This window comes from Filicampus tigris, chromosome 15, assembly GCF_054856515.1.
Source record: "Filicampus tigris isolate MCC_2025a chromosome 15, RoL_Ftig_1.0, whole genome shotgun sequence".
NCBI lineage: Eukaryota > Metazoa > Chordata > Actinopteri > Syngnathiformes > Syngnathidae > Filicampus > Filicampus tigris.
Window position 1 is genome coordinate 3,356,700 of NC_141231.1, and position 20,089 is coordinate 3,376,788.

General features: G+C 39.0%; 1 protein-coding gene and 1 long non-coding RNA gene across 3 annotated transcripts in view; one reads left to right on the forward strand and one right to left on the reverse strand.

Moving 5' to 3' along the window:
- The first annotated feature begins 222 nt into the window (after positions 1 to 222).
- On the forward strand, positions 223 to 5,257 carry LOC147135156 (uncharacterized). The gene is made up of 3 exons (XR_015089877.1): positions 223 to 453; positions 2,100 to 2,196; positions 4,634 to 5,257. It is a non-coding gene; the product is annotated as an uncharacterized LOC147135156 (long non-coding RNA).
- The window catches only part of mbd2 (methyl-CpG binding domain protein 2), a 36,900-nt gene continuing 18,077 nt past the window's right edge, over positions 1,267 to 20,089 (reverse strand). Inside the window, exons 4-7 of one of the 2 annotated variants that reach the window (XM_086053906.1) lie at positions 18,920 to 19,010; positions 18,671 to 18,848; positions 10,747 to 10,892; positions 1,267 to 1,861 (exon numbers count right to left, since the gene is read on the reverse strand). In XM_086053906.1, coding sequence (XP_085910032.1) covers positions 10,775 to 10,892; positions 18,671 to 18,848; positions 18,920 to 19,010 — 387 coding nt within the window. In that variant the 3' untranslated portion in view covers positions 1,267 to 1,861; positions 10,747 to 10,774. The remainder of the gene's footprint in view (positions 1,862 to 10,746; positions 10,893 to 18,670; positions 18,849 to 18,919; positions 19,011 to 20,089) is intronic. The other variant, XM_086053907.1, reaches the window with a different exon arrangement.

Here is a 20,089-nt window from a genome sequence, read left to right on the forward strand (position 1 = left end):
GTAAATATATTTTGGGGCAAAATTCTGCGGAGTGCAACTTTATAGCTCCAGTATGACACAATTTCAGAAAAGGCCAAATGAAGTCCAATTAAAGTAATTAAACATAATACCAAAATTAACGCATAAAAAAACCCATTTATATTTGGTATATTCGGCAAAGTAATCGTTTTCCCCAAGTTTGATCCTGGTGAGCGACAACCCGGAAATGTAACGTCAGATCAAGACAATAACGGCAGTGCGCAGCATGCAAAGTGTACACAGCCAGTCAGAAATCGACGTGGAAAGCAATATTTTAAACTCATCTGAGGTGATCCAGGTGTTTGATGAGTTGGAGGAAGAGGAGGTTGTTGACAAGGACCATACATGTATAGGAGCCAGATGCTCAGGATGGGGAAAGTGTTGTGCCCTGAACGACCAGATATGGAGTGGAGACGAGACTCAGATGGAAGAATGGTAAGATATACAGGTATACGATTATTAGCCTAGCATTATTTTTTTAAATTCGATGCTGTGCCGTGGTGTAAATTACAAATCATGAGATAACTTACTTGGTCTGTTTATTCTGCTAGCAGTGAGAACACACGTCATAGTGGGTTGGTGTCCCACATTGTCAAATTAGCGTTATTTCCTGTCACATTATGATAATACTAGTAGACACAACTAAGGTATATTTAATCAATCATAGAATGCTAGTGAATATTGATTGACAGTGGACGTGGCATGTTCATTCAATATAGTCATGCCAGCTCATGGTGTAATGGGTAGAGCGATCGCGCTGTTACTTTTTTCCTCTGTGTGTTACGGGTTCAATTAAATACCGTTCTCTACCTTTATATTTTTATTTTCTTATCATGTTTACAATTTCCTGCAGCCAGTCGGGAGCTGTAAATGAGTTTCAAATGTTTATTGCAGAATTGAACAGGTATGCAATTGATAGGTTTCGATCTTGCTTGTGTCACACACAGCCCACCAAACGAGCTTGCGACAATAAATCACAGCCTGTTGCTTGCCAGCCATCCATCGTTATGTCTCGCTAGTATCAAGTCATAGCAAACATAGTACATGTACTATTAGCAAGTGCTAGTACATTACTAGGTATTACCGGAGATGGGCACTTGACCCCTTTTTGCCGGTCCGGCCGCGACCCTCCACCCTTGACCTGGGTACGCTTCAGGCCGCGACCCCCCGCCCTTATTCATAAAAATAATCAGGTATATGGAACTGACTCGACATTGAGACAAAGTCAGGTGAATGCATCAACAGACATTAGCGAATATAATCATTTATTTAAGCCAGTCTTAAAAATGTACATGACTGTTCTGTCAAGCTATAAAATTTGCATTAAATAAGTTTTTCTTTTTCATATTCATGTAAATTCATTAATTCATGAAAAACCCTGATTTAATCTGAACAAAATTCGGACATCACAAATCATCAGAGAGCACAGGAAGAGTTAAGCAGTTAGCAAAGGCCGTCCAGCAGTTTGCAACTTGATTACAACTACCGGTACGTAATATGAGGGTGATGCTCATTAAAAATAATACTTTAGAAGTTAAAAACGGACACACAATAAGAGCTTATTTAAAAGTTCATGGAACGTTTTGAGCGCTGAGGACTTCAGAGGCTTGCTCTTTTTCCTATTTCAGCAGAGCACTCTATGTTGCTACAACTGTTGCTTTTACTTGTGTTGCTGCACCCTTTGTTTTCCTGTTAATGAGAGGCTTCCTTAATGTTGTATCCGGTGTGACGTCACCCAGGGGAAAAACTTGTCTGAAGAGGATCGTTGCAACAATTTTGTTGGTTTGCTGTTTCGGTCCAGATGAAGAGGATGATAAACCTGAGGATGGTGAACAGAGGAATTCTGTAGAGAAAAGCACAGAATGGAATTCTTGTGAATTATAGTGTGTAAAATCAACCAAGAGGTCAAATTAAAGACATAAAAAAGAGGACCCTTTTCTTCACAGAATTTAGCATATTTGTGATTTGTAGAAAACATACTTTTGAGGTTAAAGGGGAAAATCAACCCGAACATATTTTCTTCTAGAATATGTTCTATAAGTTTAAAAACGTAATAATAATCAATAAATTATCCTATCCAGGGCCCTGTGGATATGGAACCTATCCAGCTGACTTTGGGCAACAGCCGGACTACGACCTGGACTGGTTGCCAGTGCAGAACCCATTCTGGTCACCAAGGTGAGTGAACCATTACACTATCAGTGGCTTGATTTAAACTAATTTCTCAAGGTTAGAAATTGGACATTAAAGAGGTTTGTGTACTGCATCTGTATCTGAAATCTATGGTAGCAGTGTGACAAGAACTGCAAACTGAAAGTGCAACCAAGCAGATGTTGCCCCCAAAGGCCGAGATTGTAATTTAACTTCGTACATTATTGTCCCCTACCTCCACAGGTTTTAAAGAACAACACACTTGTACTATTCCTGGGGCAGTGGAGGAGTACACTTATTCAGCGTACCTTAGGTTTATACATCCATACATATTACACTCCAACCACTACAGAAACATCAGTCTGAGTGGGTATGACTACTAAATTATCAATGTTTCTCTGATATTAACATCAAAATATTGAAAGAGAAAAACGTGTACGGAAACTTGTTTATGCCTCAGAAAATAACTCTTCCCTCACTTTTAAGACTTCACTTAAACCAAAATGACTCCTTGCGATGCTTAAAACACACTTAATGAAAACACTCCGTACAGACAGTCTCGAGACATTTTGCAGAACAATAAACATTAGCTTCTAAGCAGGAAAAAAAAAAGGAAAATGAATGTGGAGAGCCTTCACGCTAACCATTAGCTTCCCCATTAACCCTCTGACACCTCCTCCCTATGAGTGCATTAACAACGGTGGTTGGGCTATACAGTAATTAAAACTGCTTGTCTCTGGGGTATCTTAAGAAATATAACAATTGTTCTGTCTTCAGTGGAGTCCCCCTTCTTTCTGTTTGGTGCCATGTCAAACCATTTTCTCTCAAGCCGAATCTCTACATTTAAAGCGCCCGTTCAAGTTTGAATGCCTCTTCTATCCAAGTTTGAATTCCCTTTACATAAGTATCAATCACCTTTTCTAACGTTTTCACCTTTTCACTGATTCAGTGCATGCTGACCTTCTGAGTGTTTCATTTTCAATTTCTTGTTTGTGATGACAATTTTCTTTTCAGTGAGCTGCGGCATCCACTAAACCTGCGTCATGGTTTTGTTTTTATGCTTCTTTGTTTTTCTTTTGTAATATGCCATTGTCTCTGCAGCGCAATATTTTCTTGGCCCTGTGTTTCAATAATTTCACATTTAAGACCAACAATCCTTAGCTCTGTCTTAATTACTTCCTAATAATTACAAAACCCTGATAATCTGCTGCTCAATCGAGGCAATTCAGATGACTGACAGCAGACATGCACTCAGTGGTTATCAGCCTTATGAAAGGCTTTTGAAGGAGATAATTCTTCTCAACAACCACTAATTACTAAGAGCTGAGAAATGCTGCAGGAGTCTGAATCAGCTTCTTTTGGAAATTACAAGATATACAGCGAATAATCTCCCTCTCACACAAATGCACTGAGCGGGAATATTTGACACTGTTTTCCTATCAAAAGCCTTTCAGTCTTTTCCAAGTCAGCAGCGGGCATCTTAGTCTCGATCAGATAAAAAGCCAGCCTGCACATTTAAAGGAAAATCCAAGCATTTAGTGAAAACGTCCGCAATCCCTCTTCCCCCAGAGTAACAAGAAAAGATTGATTAGCTTTCATGTCGTTTGCATACTACTATCTAACGGCAAACCCATGAATGAATGTTAAGAGTTTACTCATATCTTACTATACTCAATGGGACTTAGGCATACCGTTTATTTATTTTGATCATTTCAAAAAAATTGGGACTTATATAACAGATAATAAATAAAATGTAAAAATTATTAAATGAACAGATTTCAATTGTAATTCAGAACCTAAATGAACAAGAGTTGTAAAATGTTTGCAGTAATTCCATAATTACTGCTTCTCCGAGACAAATAAGGGTGCATTTATAATAGAACAGTCCAGTAAAAATGTTAGTAATTGTGCATTTTAAAAGTTCTGCTTACAGACAACAGCATTTTGCCTCCCTGCTTCAGAAACACTTAAGGATTTCCTTGTGTAAACAAACAATGCATTGTATATAAATGAATATTAATAGTTTTTTTACGATTATGCCAATTTTGTAAACGTGGAGTGTAACAATCACAATTGTAATTGAATTTCGATTCATTGCACAGCCCTACATTGCACATGACAAATATTTACAGAAATCATTTGAAAAAAGATGTTTTTGTACTTGCTTCATATTTAAAACACTGAAATATTACCTAAAATGAAGCTTTAATAATGAATAAGACTCCATGATTCATGAGCGATTTACATTCAGAGTAGTTAAAGGGCCTTTATTCAATTTTTACTAAATAGAAAAGAAATACAATATAGCATGGTTTTACATGAAAGATGGCACCTTTAAATTGGCAGCCTGTTAAAACAGCTGTTAATATTCTCTGATTTTTTTTTTGCTTTTCCAAACGTTTTTGTCATTAAATGTTCATTGTGTGTTATATAAATCCAATGTGGACTGTTTTCTGCATTTTAGGCCGTGATATCCATTGGCGGAGAGTATCAGCGCTTGTTGCATCCCAGCAGCATGTTTACAAAAGCGCCATTTTTATTGAGCATAGACTATCGGCGCTATTAAGACTTCAGACACTTGTCTATGATGCTACAATGGCGAGGAGCTTCGACAAACGTGGAGTCAAATGCATCGGAAGCGGAGGTGAAATAGAAAGGAACGAGAACCAGCGCTGAAATGAAGTAAAGTGAAGCAAGGGAGACGACAAAATGTGACAGGAGAATTGGACGTTGTTTCCTTTCAAACTCAGCTTGAAAGCAAAAGTGAGATGATGTCATGCACGCTGTGATTGCGAAATTACAATTTCTGTGTTCCGGCCATCGGCATCTGCGATCCTGGTCGTTGGAGACTTCATTTTTGCTCCTCTCTCTCATCTACTAACAGTTTCACACAACATGTGCAACAAGAGGGAATACAACTCTGCCCCTCCTGTTTGCAAAATGCCAATGTAAAGTGAGCTCTTGTACACTTTAATTAGAAAAGAATATTTTATTTCGTTAATTAGGGTTATGTACAATACTTTGTTACAGCTACGGTTGTTAAAATATTAATAAAGTTGAGTTTTACTTTTGTTGATATTAAAAGTAAAAAAAAAAAACATTTAGTCCAGAACTCAACTAATTGGTTGCTATTCCTACTGCTGTCTTAATTAGGGATATGAACAATTTCTGTGGAGACTAAAACAATGACACTGAGCTTTTTTCTTGTTATTGTTATTTATTGACGTAGTGCTAGGATGCCATTGCCATCTACTGGCTCCTTTATCCAAGAGAACACCATAATCAATCACAACAGATGGTAAGAACCAACCGAACATTAAAACCAACATAAATACTGTAAAGGAGCAGGAAGCAACAAGCAGACTTTTAGCAACAGGATACAAACAGTGTGTGATTACAGCCAAGATTTAAAACGCTTGTTACACAACCCAGGAGACACACATTAGCTGGCCACTGCCCACTCTGGTCCAGCTATAAAAACCCATTAGTAATCACTCCTCGACTCTCAGCGGCTCTTTTGCCCAATCGAATTCCAACCAGCCAATCTGCATAAATCTGCATTAATCGACTATTTTCCCTCCACAGAAAACAAATGCGCTTTAAAAACTCCTTCATATCTGTCGGCTTTTAGGGTAAACATCAGAGACATACACGCACACAGATACACACAATCCATTCAACAACAGCTTCTGTCCACAGCCAATTTACAATATCACACCAGATGTGCCACAACATCAACAGCTTTTAATTAAATCTATTAAGGGGAAAAATAAAAAGCATACAATAAGCGGGTTGCATAAAATTGCACACCCTCAAACTCTAACTATTGTGCATCACCTTTGGCTTATATTACAGCTCTCAGACTTTCTGTGTGGGAGTCTCAGTGTGGCATATCTTGATGTACTGGAGCAGTATTTGCAAAAACAACCAAAATCTGTCAGATTGCAGGGGCATCATCTCCTGTGCACAGTCCTCTTCAGACCACCCTACAGATGCTTGATGGAACTGTTCATATTTCCCTCCACCTTGGTTAAGTCCCCAGTTCCAGCCTAAGTAAAGAAGCTCCAAAGTATGAGGCTGCCACAACCCATGTGTCATTGTAGCCATGGTGTTATTTCTGTGATGAGCAGTGTTGCATTTGCACCAAACATTTTTGGGAATTATGGACGAAAAGGTTTCACCAGACCACAATGAATTTTCCCACATGTTCGGGACAATTCAAGTGTGTTCTTGCAAGATAAAGCTTCCGTTTGGCCACCCTACCCCATAGTCCACACAAGAGGAAGAAAACAGGAGATTGTTGTCAGAGCCATCATTTGCCGGAAATTCCTGCAGCTCACTCAATGTTGCTGTCAGCCTCTTGGCAAGCCTCTCTGATCAGTATTCTTCTCATCTTTTTTTTCAGGGACCATATCAAGCTAAATCAACTTTGAACTTCTAGCCATGTTAAAATACTACTGTAATTCCTCAACAAAAAGTGTGTTTTTGAGGTTAAGGTTTTAAAACACCGAAGTGGTGTTTTCCACCAATCCAACTATTCCTACTCTCTCAACACCAGCCCTGCTCAATCCAAGAAAACGACTGGGTCCTCACTTTTGTACATCACAAATTGAGGAGCCACCCCCATACCGCCTCTGGAGGCTAAACACAAGCCCGCTTTCTCAGAGCAGCCACCAGTGAGCCACCGCTTCCCCGGCCCGACGTTTGTGCCACCCGCCTCGGGGATGGCTACTTTGGGCAGCCGCCATCCAGCTTCGGATGCCACAGAGTGAAGACGACGAGCCGTTCACTAAATGAATGACGGTGAGCTTTGGATGAAATGCAACACATGATTCTAGTTAGCTGTTTTAAGACAAACTTGAACATTTTATTTGCCGATGTTTGGTCGTCCTTATGTTTGTCGGTGCCTGAGCGCGCCGCTCACAACTTCTGAACACAGCTGTTTACTATCCACTTATCCGGCTTTACTCTGACTAACTAAACGGCACATTTGAATAATGTTGTAAGTTTTCGACCAGAACATAAAAAAGGCCATTTGTTTATTAGCGCGGACGAGACTGGCGAGACACAACAAGGGTGATGCTGCGATGAAGCGCAGCCAACCAGCTCACAGGATAAATCCACCCGTGCTCTCGTCGATCTCGCGCCGGGAACCAAACACGCACCTTCTACTGCCCGTGGGTATGTACAAAGTCTCTGAGTCAACTATCTCTTTGAAGCAACACGTCTTTCCGCAATATGGCTGTATTTTGTCATTTGAAATTTTTTATGAATGCTTCTGAAAAATCGGCAATGCACTGAGTGCATTGACAATGAAAGTCAAAGCGTAAAGTAGCAAGGGATCACTGTACTTCATAAACAGTACAGTGATCCCTCATTTATTGCGGTTAATGGGGACCAGAACCCGGCGCAATAGGTGAAAAACCGTGAAGTAGAGTCGGACCTATTATTATTAGTATGATTAGTTTTATTATTCGTCATTACACTGGTGTGCGTGCACTGCTGCGTTCAAGTGTACCATGGAAAATCGCCAAATGACCTACTCTGGCACAGTCACAACTTAGAAAGACGCGCTGCGGAACCAAAACAAATTGGTGCTCGGTAGTAGCGACCAAAACGGTCCAAAAAAGTACCGTCTTCAGTACACACCCCGACACGTAGCACCCCGAGACATACAAAAATAGTCCTGGTAGACATATCCTAAAATGTACACGAAGTGAGCAATAAGGATTTGATTGTATTTTTTTCAGGGATCATACTTTTGCAACCTTGTATGAGAGATTTCAACCAATTAACTTCAAACTTGGTCTGTACCACCTCAAGACATGAGACATTAAAGAAGATAAAAATCTTGAGATTTTAACATACTGTATGACAGGGGCGGGCAACGAATTTTGCGTTTCATTATCCCTTTGGCACTGAAGAGGAAATGCTCAATAACTCTCCTGTGAGCTACCATGCTCCAAAAAAATCCAAAACTTTGCGTGTGTATTAATTGTCATGTCTTGAAGCATTAGTAAACAAATATATTGGTATACTTATATATGATGATGTTTTTCTCCTAGCAGGTTAACCAGATCTACCTCATATTTGCCCGGAAGAGTGTTTAGGCATTGAAGATGTTAAAATATATTTGTGAGGGAAATGCTGTTGCCGTGGCAACATACTGTTCGCTAAGAAAACAATTCTGATTTTGAGAGTCTAAACAAACAAAGCCTGGCAAAAACATTTATATTTTAGCGGGTTATTTTGCAATATCTTAAAAGTTGCTTGGTAGCACCCCTATACATTTTCACAAATTTCACCTAGATTTATGAAAATTGACAGGCACATCCCAGGACATTTTGAATTGACTTTGGAATTTGGCCCCATTTTTGGTCTTTTCTTTTACATAATATTTTAACGAACTCCTCCTAGATGATTTTTCCGATCATCTTCAAAATTTGAGTTTTTCGTCTAAAGATGTTTAAGATGAAAAGGTGTTCAAAGCTTTTTACTTCATCACACACTGTTTACTAAGAAAACCAATGCTGTTTAGTGTCTAAACCTGGCCAAAAACTCATGGAAATTTACACACGCATCAGATCAAGCAAAAACATTTCTATTTTAGAAGGTTATTGCGCTGCCTATAAATTCTTAACAAAGCAGCACTGGTTGTATGTTTCACCTAGAACTATGAAGGAAGGCACATGCATCAGCCCAAGGCCTACATTAAGTGCTTCTGAGCCGTACCCTGAACCTAACAAAGTCTTCCATTTTGCATTCACTTTGGAACTGCAATGTGGCACGGGCTGAGAGCAGCTCTAATTGTATTTCAACTTCCTAATGAACATTTCATTAATGGAAGTACTCCTGAGGTGTCTGAATTTGTCTGAGGCTGAGCACATGTATGTATGTATGCTCAATATATTGAAAAAAATCTCATCATCGCGACAATGGCTCGTGCAATGTTTGTCATAAAGCCGTGCAATAAATTTAATCTGGAATTGTATGCTTTTATCTGACCAATCAGACACAACCTCAAATGTGCATCACTATTCAATAGGTGAACAGTATCTAGGTGCAGTAATAACTAATGTTGTTCCGATGCCATTTTTTGGCCCTGATACCGATTCCAATACCCAGCTGTGCGGTATCGGCCGATGCCGATACTATACCGATACCAGACTTTTGGGAAAAAAAAAAAAAAAGGTATGTATATATATATGTATGAGCATTTTTTTCTTGTAATTCTAAAGAACTGCATACTCACTTGGATGTAAAACCATTGCTATCATGGCTTGGTCAGACTAAAAAAACGTTGTGAAACAGGAATAAATAAGAAATAACATACATGAGGTATCCTTGAGAGAGATTGTGTCGGATTATTTACAAAAGCGATAGGACATTATTAAAAAACTTTGTTTTGAGTATTATTGACCCATCGCAACTTTCGCTCCCAAATCCACTTCCAAAACCAAAAACAAGCAATAGAAAAATCCAACAAGTTCAACTCCAAAATCCAAAATTGAGCAGGGTTTGTTGTTACGTTCCATTCCCCTTGTTCATGCTCGCTACCGCTGCTGCCGCCGCCGCAAGCTCTTGGTGCCTGTTCACATGTTTCGTCCTCAAATGTTTTATCAGGTTTGACGTATTGATCCTCGCCACTTTAGTTCCACCTCTTGCAACTTTCGCACCGCTAATTTAGCACTTAGCTGTTGTACTCGCTGGAGTTGAAGTACAGTAGTTCCATATCGCCGCCGGCATTATTTCTCCTGTACCTCACTGTTTATTTTCTCTCAACATGAAAAAGCAGCCCCGCCATTGGTTAAGAGCGTCCGCTCTTGGCCAATAGCGACGGCTAACACTGAACAGTCACCACACACCAGTGTCGTGAATGACCAAGATACTGTACAATGCGCTGCATTCTATGTAAATTGAGCAGCGTTTGTTGTTGCGGTCAATTCCCCTTGTTAATGCTCGCTGCCGCCGCCGCCGCGAACTCTTGGTGCTCGTTCGCATGTTTCGTTCTCAAATGTTGCATCAGGTTTAACGTATTGAACCTGGCCACTTTGGTTACGCCTCTTGCAACATTCGCTCTAGCTGGAGTTTCTATGTTGAAGTCGCTACATATCGCGTACCCCATCATCATTTGAATCTGGTGTGTTGGAGGAGGGAAACATCTGAAACATGCAGGCCCGTGAGGAGCGGAATTTGACAGATGTTATTTAGACTGATTGTACAAAGAATGAAAATCACCCTTTTTGTATTCTACTATCTTGTGAAACTTTATACGATAAGATTTGGTACCGTTTTTTTGGCAAACGGGGGTTGTACAAGTATAAACATCAGGGTTGCAGATAATTGTTGCAAAAATGATTTGATATAGTATATATTTATTTTTATCTCTTTGAAATCCTACATTATTTCTTAATGTGGGATTTTTTTCCTCAATGAATACACACACTTGATTTAAAGGTTGTATTTTTCTCTAACATGTTGGTCCTACATTATTAAGAAAAAAATGAATTTATTAGAAACTAAAGAAAATACCTTAACCAGAGGTGCCCATAATTATTGAGGGCGCCATATGTTTACCTGTGTCTTATTTTCTTCTTCTTTGTCTTTAAGTCACCTTCCCTTCTGACATCTCTTTGCTGTTTTCAGCAGCTCGTGCCAAGGTGTTTGCCATCAGTGCCTCCTCCAGACTCCTCCTTGCTTGCTGAACCTTCAGCTCCTGCTCCCTACATTTTAAACATAAATATAAATGAGGGAGAGGCCCTATAATAACTCATATTTATTTATTTTATTCTTTCAGATTATCTGAAAATGCAACACGTTGAAAATTATACATGTAGGACCATTGACAATAAATAAATAAATAAATAATTAAACTCAGATATGACCTTTGAAACCAGCTACGGGCAGCATCTTTGTAATATCACCACTTGGGCTCTTCTCTGACTGAATAAATGTTATGAACTTATTTCACAACCTGCATGTCATTGTTTTCACAGTCTCCTTGGTAAGCGTTGGAGGGCAAAGCCACCTGCGTCACACCTGCTGTCAATGTCAATCATTTATACTGTAGGTGCAGAGGCGGAAGGAAGATGCTGGATCGCATTGCTTACCTTCAATGTCTCAATGCAATTCTTAATCATTGCTTGTTACTTTTTTGTAATTCGTCTTGTACCTGCTGGTTGTGCTGACTTTGTTCAACCATTGTCGAATGTACTTACTTCTATTATCTCTGTTATTTAGTATTTCACATTCGCCAGCCCGACGATAAATTAGTATTTGCTTGCTGTGTTTTTTCACCACAGTTTTCCTCCATTTTTATTTCTTGTAATTAACGATTGTTTAATTTCTCTCAAAGACCCATTTCAAGTTTTCTAGAATTGTAACTAAGGATGGTGGCAAGTTCTAGAGAATATCCTGGGGCTGTAAAGGTTGAAAAACAAATGGAGTTGAAACTTAACCATTCTCTGGACAATTTGGTGTAAACAATTTAAACGTGTATCTGTCCATGGGCAGAGTAAGAAGAGCAGGGCAGGGAGAGAGAAAAGGAATGAGAGCGATTTAGGATGACAAGCACATTCAGAGGGAGGGAGAGGGGGAAGAGGAAGAGAATTGGAAATTAATGGAGGAAAGAGATAAGAAAAGGGGGAGCACAGGAGGCATAAATGCTGGAGGGAGTGAGGAGATATCAGAGAGGAGACTGAGGGAGGAGGGGTTGAAAATAGGAAGAGAGTGATGAAGATGGAAAAAACAAAGAATGGCTGAAGACAAACAAAAAATTGGAAATATGTGACACTGAAGGGATGAGTGAGGTTATAAGTGGTGGGGAAGACAAGGGGTTTTGGAAACAAAAATAAGTAAAGGAAAGAAAATGGGGGAAATAAAGCGATATTAGGAAAATGGAAGGACAGAGGTCAGAATACATCAAACAGCCAGGAAATGTTAGAAGGGAGTGCTTGAGGGAAGAAAATGAATGAAAAGTTGAAGCCAAAGAGGAGTGGGGACAGACATATTCCAATGAGTCTGCTGTAATGGCTTCAGCCAGCTGTACCCTCTGCTGTGCTGGTCCACTGGACTGACAGATACACACTTGTAGACAACGTCAGTTAGAGTGTCTCCACAGTGCCCCCTGTTGTCATGCATGCATATTTTAAGACTGCTTGAATAAATGGTCCAATATCCAACTAATCCCCATTTCATGTTATGCCTGCAATTTACTGCATAATTTGCTTCTTGGATGTGGGTAGTTCATGAAATATATATTTTTTTGTCGTATAGGTATAAACTTCAACTAGATTATGCATTTGCTAATGTTTATTCAAACTGGATTAAACTCAACGAATACAGTACAGTAATAGAAATGTGTGTACAGGAAAATGAGGCCTAATTTCATTAACAGTTTACTGAATGACATTGTGCAATGGTGAAAGTGACGGGCTGCCACATATGTATCGGCAACTGTGATTGGTAACTCTAATTAGCTGTATATTCACTGCTGCTTTCATTTGACCCCATGCTGCATGATTTTGAACCACAACGGGCAGTCATTGTCATTGGGAAGGCTTTCAAGTGCCACAGTTATGGTTGCAACTTGTGGCACACAGTAAAATAGATTCCACAGGGATTAAAATGGGAGCTAAAGAAGAGTGTCTCATTCCAGGTTGCGGTCACTGATGCACCAATTGTTACATTCATTTGGTATTCGGATTATTTCATGTGTTTTGATGGCATGACAATAACAAAACCAGCTGTTTAACACAGTCCCACTTTAATCTGCATGTTTCCCCTTGCTTTCCTATTAAATGTGTGACGGTTAAAAATAAGAAGAATTGTACCGCAATGTAGCAGAACAAACAGAAATTATGATTGGGTTCTTTTAAAATAGAGATCTATGGTGAGGACAAAGTGGTTCAGATAATGGATGGATGGATGTAAATCAAACAAAAAGCGAATTGCATAACTGGGCTTAATGCATGCAGGCGTGAATCGCATTGCAAACAAGATTAAAGATTTAGCAGGTGTTTCTCTGTTGGCTTTTAGCAGCCACTTGGATGTTATGTGGAATCGACTGTTTGACATGAATTTCATGGTATGACAATGGCAGCAACTGTTTTTCTTGAAAATTTCCTCATCACTCACACCCCTCATCATCGGATTCCTCTCAGTTTACTAATTACGCTGGTTGTCCATCATGCTTCAATCTACACACATCTATCAACGGCTGAGAAGTAGATGCTGGATTTGATCCACTTATAAGTTATTAGCTTTTTTTGTTGGTGTTAGGTTATCGCCAATTAATTCAATTCATTTCAATTGATAAATTCAATTGATTTAATCGGCCAATATTAGCCATTTAAAAAACTGTAAAAATGTACCTATTTTGAATGATTGTTTTTTCGGAAAAATATTAACACAGTACAATTTAAGGCAAAGAAAATAACATTCGAACATCCACCGCCCTCCCCAAAACGGGCATTTTTTCTGTGTTATAAAGTTAAACTAATACTGAAGGAAAAAGTAATGTAGAACAGTCATATCTTCTGCCTCTAGTTCATATCTTTATTGTGTGTTATTGTGTGCATACATATTTGTTTTAATTAATCGACCAATGAACTGAAATGTTATTCTGCCGAATGGCAGAATCGGTATTGAGTTTAAAAAAAAAAAAATTATATATATATATATATATATATATACATATATATGTATACATATATATATATATATATATATACATACATATATGGCGGCACGGTGGCCGACTGGTTAGCACGTCCGCCTCACAGTTCAGAGGTCGTGGGTTCGATCCCGATATATATATATATATATATGGCGGCACGGTGGTCGGCTGGTTAGGACGTCCGCCTCACAGTTCAGAGGTCGTGGGTTCGATCCCGGCTCCGGCCTCCCTGTGTGGAGTTTGCATGTTCTCCCCGTGCCTGCGTGGGTTTTCTCCGGGCACTCCGGTTTCCTCCCACATTCCAAAAACATGCATGGTAAGTTGATTGGATACTCTAAATTGCCCCTAGGTGTGATTGTGAGTGCGGATGTTTGTCTCTGTGTGCCCTGCGATTGGCTGGCAACCAGCTCAGGGTGTCCCCCGCCTACTGCCCAAAAGACAGCTGGGATAGGCTCCAGCACGCCCCGCGACCCTTGTGAGGAGAAGCGGTACAGATAATGGATGGATGGATGGATGGAGATATATATATATATATATATATATATATATATATATATATATATATATATATATATATATATATATATATATGTACATATAATATATATATATATATATATATATGTACATATAATATATATATATATATATATATATATATCCATACGAGTCGGGCCCTGATGAATACATTTGATATTAACCTTTTTTTTTTTTTAAATCTAGTTCCGTGCCTCAACCCATTCAAGCCAGGAGCGCATGACCACATTTCTACCACTAGAGCCGGGAACGCTGCTGCATCTTTCTACCCTCAAATCCTGGAGAGCGTATACGTCATTTTCCTTTTTAATCCAATTCTCGTCTCTTAACCATTGAAATGCATCAGAATATACATGTGACGGTGTTGTGAGCCCGCGGAGGATGTTCCGGAATTCTTTTGAGTCATAATGACGGACGCCGTCGATGGTGGGAGCTCTGAAATGACTAACGGCAGTGATATAGGCAACGCACTTGTGGACTTTGAACCGGTAGAATCAGTCGAACATGATACACGGTTAGGATATATGTTTGTAGACAATGACAATATCGACGGCTTTGTAACAGAATAGAGGATGGTAATTAGCACTTGATATTTTAAATTAAAAATAGTGCTTCTTTTGCACTGACACTTTATTTTGACATCTTGGATTGAAACAGTGAAGATTAATAAACTCGGGCCAGTGTGAAAGCCACATGTCTAAACTCTCTCAAATTATTTTGGAATGATGCTTCTATCTGCTACAGGGGCTGAGGTATTAATAATCTTGTAGGAGTTGAATTTCTGGGGAAACTTCAGGGTTTCAAGGGTAATTCCAAAGACGACCTTAGGTTTTGGCAAGCTGTTGAGCCTGGCGTTTTAGGCTTTAATAAGTGAAGCACAGGGGCGGGGCGGCCATCAGGAATTTCAGGAAATTATGTAAACAAATTGTTCAAGCCCATTAAAATTCATATTTAAAAAAATGACAATTGATTCATTTATTGATAGTTCTCAATGGTTCAAAATTCTGAGAAAACAAGCAAGAGTGTGCCTCTCTTTGTAGGTCGCCAGTGTTTACAAATTTTCCACACAAATACTGTATCTCATTCTCGTCCACACATGCTGATCAAGTCCACAATATGACAATTATATCAATTTGGCGAGAGGATCAGATTACATACATGTATTGTTGCCTCGCCAGTTTAAGAGGAAGACGAAGTATGGCTAAAAATACAGCACATGCACAAAATACACAAAATCCTACATGCAACAATACAAATGTAGGCAAAATGACTTTTGTCAGAGCAGATTTTTCTGTGACCGCTGCAGTTTTTTCTTTCATTAACAGAGGGCTACAAACAATTCTGTCCACATTTGTAAATGAATAGTGCTGACATTGAAGATGATAATTAACTGTGGATTTTTACTTTAACAAAAGCGGCATAGGCCAAAATTAAATGGTGCTCTTATAATAATTAATAGAGAGGCAGCATTTCTACTTACTGGTTAGCATAATGCAACAGTCATTTCTTCAGGAAAAAAAAACACTAAGATGAACAATGAAGACTTGGGGCCCTAATTTCATGCGCAACACAAGCCCAGCGCAAAGTGCTATATATATATATATATATATATATATATATATATATATATACACACACACACACACACACACATATATACATACACATATATACATACACATACATACATACATAAATACTAAGGCTATTGCTGCAGAGCAAAATAGTGTGGCAGCGGCGTGGGTGTCATGTCAAGAAGAAACTCACCCACGTTCCCCCTTAGCAGCCTCCTTCCAGACCGTTTTCGCAATCAAATTAAATGCATCGTCTAGTCATCTCGGTCCCTTTATGGTTGTAGCAGGCACGATATCCATTGTTGTCGCTGCCTTTTTGAAGCGACGCCCCCCGACTTGGAACGTAAGTATTTCAAAACAACTTGTGTCCGCGAGTATAGTCAAGCCGCGCGCAGCACTATAGCATGGCGTCTTTCCTACCTGCGGAAATATGCTATAGCGAACCTGCTGTGTATAGTGGTTTGCTGGCACGCTTTTATTTTGAAGGTGAAGGAGGGGAAGTGTGGAAAATAAATAAGTAACTTGTTGTCTGCGACTTCTGGCCGTCTGTTGAACCCAAATAATTATACAATACGACAACTCCGAACCCGGGGCTCGCAATGCAAGTAAGCACACGCAGTTGGGTAAGTACTACTGGCGGATTTGAAGCGTGTCCACAGCCTGTTAGAATTGTAAATTAGCCAGCTAATGATCTTTAAAAAGCATCTGCCGTTAGCACCCCGCCCACGGGCGCTTTTTTGGGTCGGGGGGCGCGGCCGGAAGGGTACCCAGGTCAAGGTACGCTAAATCACATTTCGGTTCTGTTCGGTTTTTTGGAAACTTGGAAACAAAAAACAGATTTTTTAAAAAAAATATGTTTATTTTGAAAAAATGACAAGTAAATGGTACATTTTTTAGAAAAAATAAATGAAAGCGAACCATTCGGTGATATTCTAAGAAATGACACCAGGATAAAAAATACACTAACAATAAAGATCTCTTAATTTTGTAAATTATTAAGACACTGAAATCTTTAAACACTCAGCAGCAATAGCCTATGACAAACCGAAGTATTCAAGCTAAAGACAAGTTGTCATTATACAGTACATGTATACACTTTATGTGATAAAAAAAATACATACAATAACAGTTACAATTATTGCTAACTATATTAAAACTCTTTTTATAATGAAAAATATACAGTAACTTTAAAAAGTCTTTATGAAATTGTATACACTTTTTAGGCATTGAAATCTTTGAATGTTCAACAGCATATTGTAACGGATTGGGTTATCTGTGTTGTGGTCAGATTTGTGTGTTGGTGAGTTATTATGTTTCCAAGGTTCATGAATGCATCATACGGCAAGCGAGTGTAGCAGCGGAAAAAGAAGAGCGCAAGCAGTTGTACTTGGATTAATAAAAACGTGATAATTCAACTACGTCTGACGGCGTGTTTATGGAAGACGCTACAATATGATAAATCTCGCTATTTAAGTTAGACGTTTTGGGCTAAAAAGACTGCTTGCTTCCTCATCTAAGAAACATTCACAGTCGGATGATGCCGTGCATGTTAGACCTATAGCTGCAACATAGCCGCCGATTTCATGTCGCAATGTCGGCACACAACTTTCTGACTTATCCACGCCTTTTGGCGATGAGGAACAGGAAAGCCAGAATCTTCCCAAACAGGAGACCGAAGTGTGCGCGGGGAACTTCGAGCTCTGGCTCTTTTCTGGCTCTCTCTTTTGTGCCGCCACCTTCCTCTCCCGCGAGCGACAGTCAATAGCGTCCATGCGTAAGCTCGCGCTAATAGTGGACCGAACCGAACGCATGTGGAACGAACCGAACATACCATACCGAAACGTATTAATACACCCACGTGTACCGTTACACCCCTAATATATATACATACATACACATATCTATATGCATATCTATATATCTATATATACACACACATATATACATATACATATATACATATATACATACATATATACATACATATATATACATATATACATATATATATATATATATACATATATATACATATACACATATATATATACATATACACATATACATATACACATATATATATACATATATATATATACATATACACATATATATACATATATACATATATATATATACACACATATATATATATACACACATATATACATATATATATATATATATATATATATATATATATATATATATATATATATATATAGTTCATCTATGCCAGCGATCAGTAGTAAGAAGCAAAACAATTAAATGCTCTTCCACTAGATGGCAGAAGATGCAAAACTAACCTGTGTATCCACTTTTTGGGAGGGGTTAGGTCTGTACCCAGAATCTCTAAGGAGTTGACTTTTTGTGACTTTTGTGGTAACGACCAATCAGGGCTCAGCTTCAGAAAACAGGTCAGCCGTGATCGGTCGTTATCTGAGCCTTGAGCATTTGTGATGTCATTTTCAGTTGACAGAAGTGACAAAATGCCCCCCCCCCCCCCGAGATGGCTAAAAAGGGGTGGATTTTGCTGCTTAACTCATATTCCACAAACACAATATTAATCAGAATGCCATGTTTCAACTAGTGGGCCTGCATAGAACATATTTTTGAAAAAAATATGTTTGGGTTGATTTCCCACTTTAAACCACACATGAAATGCATCCTACGCAGTAATAGAAACATTCTTTAGCAAGATTCAGTCTCTTACCGGATTTGTTCATCAGTCACGGTGAACGCCTTACAGAGCGGCTGGGACGTGTTCAGCCAGATTGCTGGATTCTTCTCAGCCGCTGCGGATGTCTGTCCCGTGATAGGAGCGGAGCTCATGTGTAGAGCACTAGCGATGGCGGACAGCAGAGTGTCATCACTTGAGTTCAAACCAATACCTGCAGAGGCAGAAAGGTCCAATGTCAGAGGCTAAAACCACTGTATTGGGATTAGGTTTATGTCAATTTACTCTGTAGGACTTTGGGAAGGTCCATTGTTCGTAGAACTTCCTCTGAGACATCCGATGATCGCAAACCTTTCAACCTCCTCTCCCAAAAGAGCTGCGAAGACATAAAGACAAGAGTTGAGTCATAGTGAAAAATGAACACTAAAGTGTGCGCAATAGTATGGAAATTACAGTATGTTTCTTTTACAGTGAACATCACCTAGGAATGACAAATAAACAACTTGAAGTAATCTAACTTTGTGTGAAGTACTAGCAACCAGACCACGCGTAGGATGTTCAGAGAGTGGGGAATATGTTGTTTTCTACAACATAATAATAATCAAATGCGGGGGTAATTACGTAATGTAAATGGATGATTAGGGTTTCCACACAGAACATACTAGATGAGGGACAAGAAGTGAAAGTGGCTCTCACTCTTGCCACTTGTCCGTACATGAACACGGTTCAGATCAGCTTCTGGTTAATGGATGCTGTGGGTAGCAATACGCTTTTGGCAGAAAGTCAAACGTCAGTGCACAGCATGGGGAAAAAAAAAAGCAACTTCCAGCAGTACATAAATGGCCTGTTCTGGTTTCTTCAGATGAATTCAAAGTGTAACTCTGGTAAGATAGCCCTGATAAAGTAAGAGCCTGTTTAGCCCATATCGCACTGAGCCGGGAAGGTTTGCTGTTGGCTAACGTCTATGCAACCTTGAACAAACCCTGTCGACAATCCAACATCCACTACGTTCGTAAACACCCGCAAGCCGAATAAATTGCATTGTAAATACTAAACCACAGGTGTCAAACTCAAGGCCCAGGAGCTAGATCTGGCCCATCACATCATTTTATGTGGCCCGCGAAAGCAAATTGTGTGCATCAAGTTCACATTTCTTCCTGAAATACTAAAACTGCAAATTATCTTAACTTTTAAAAATGTTGAGGTATTGCGAGCTTTTTTCAGCATCAATCCCTGTAATAAATGTAATAATATTTGAATAAATTATTTTTACCAGCCTCTGATATCAAATCTAGTTATTCATCCAATTGTTGTGTATATGCAATATGAGGCGATCATACATTTATTTGTCATAACGACTCTCCGAAGAAAATATTGTTCTTCATATTGTTTTGTTGTTATATATGGCTATTAAGGTTTGGTTTCAGAAACTTCTGAACTAATATTGGCAGTGGT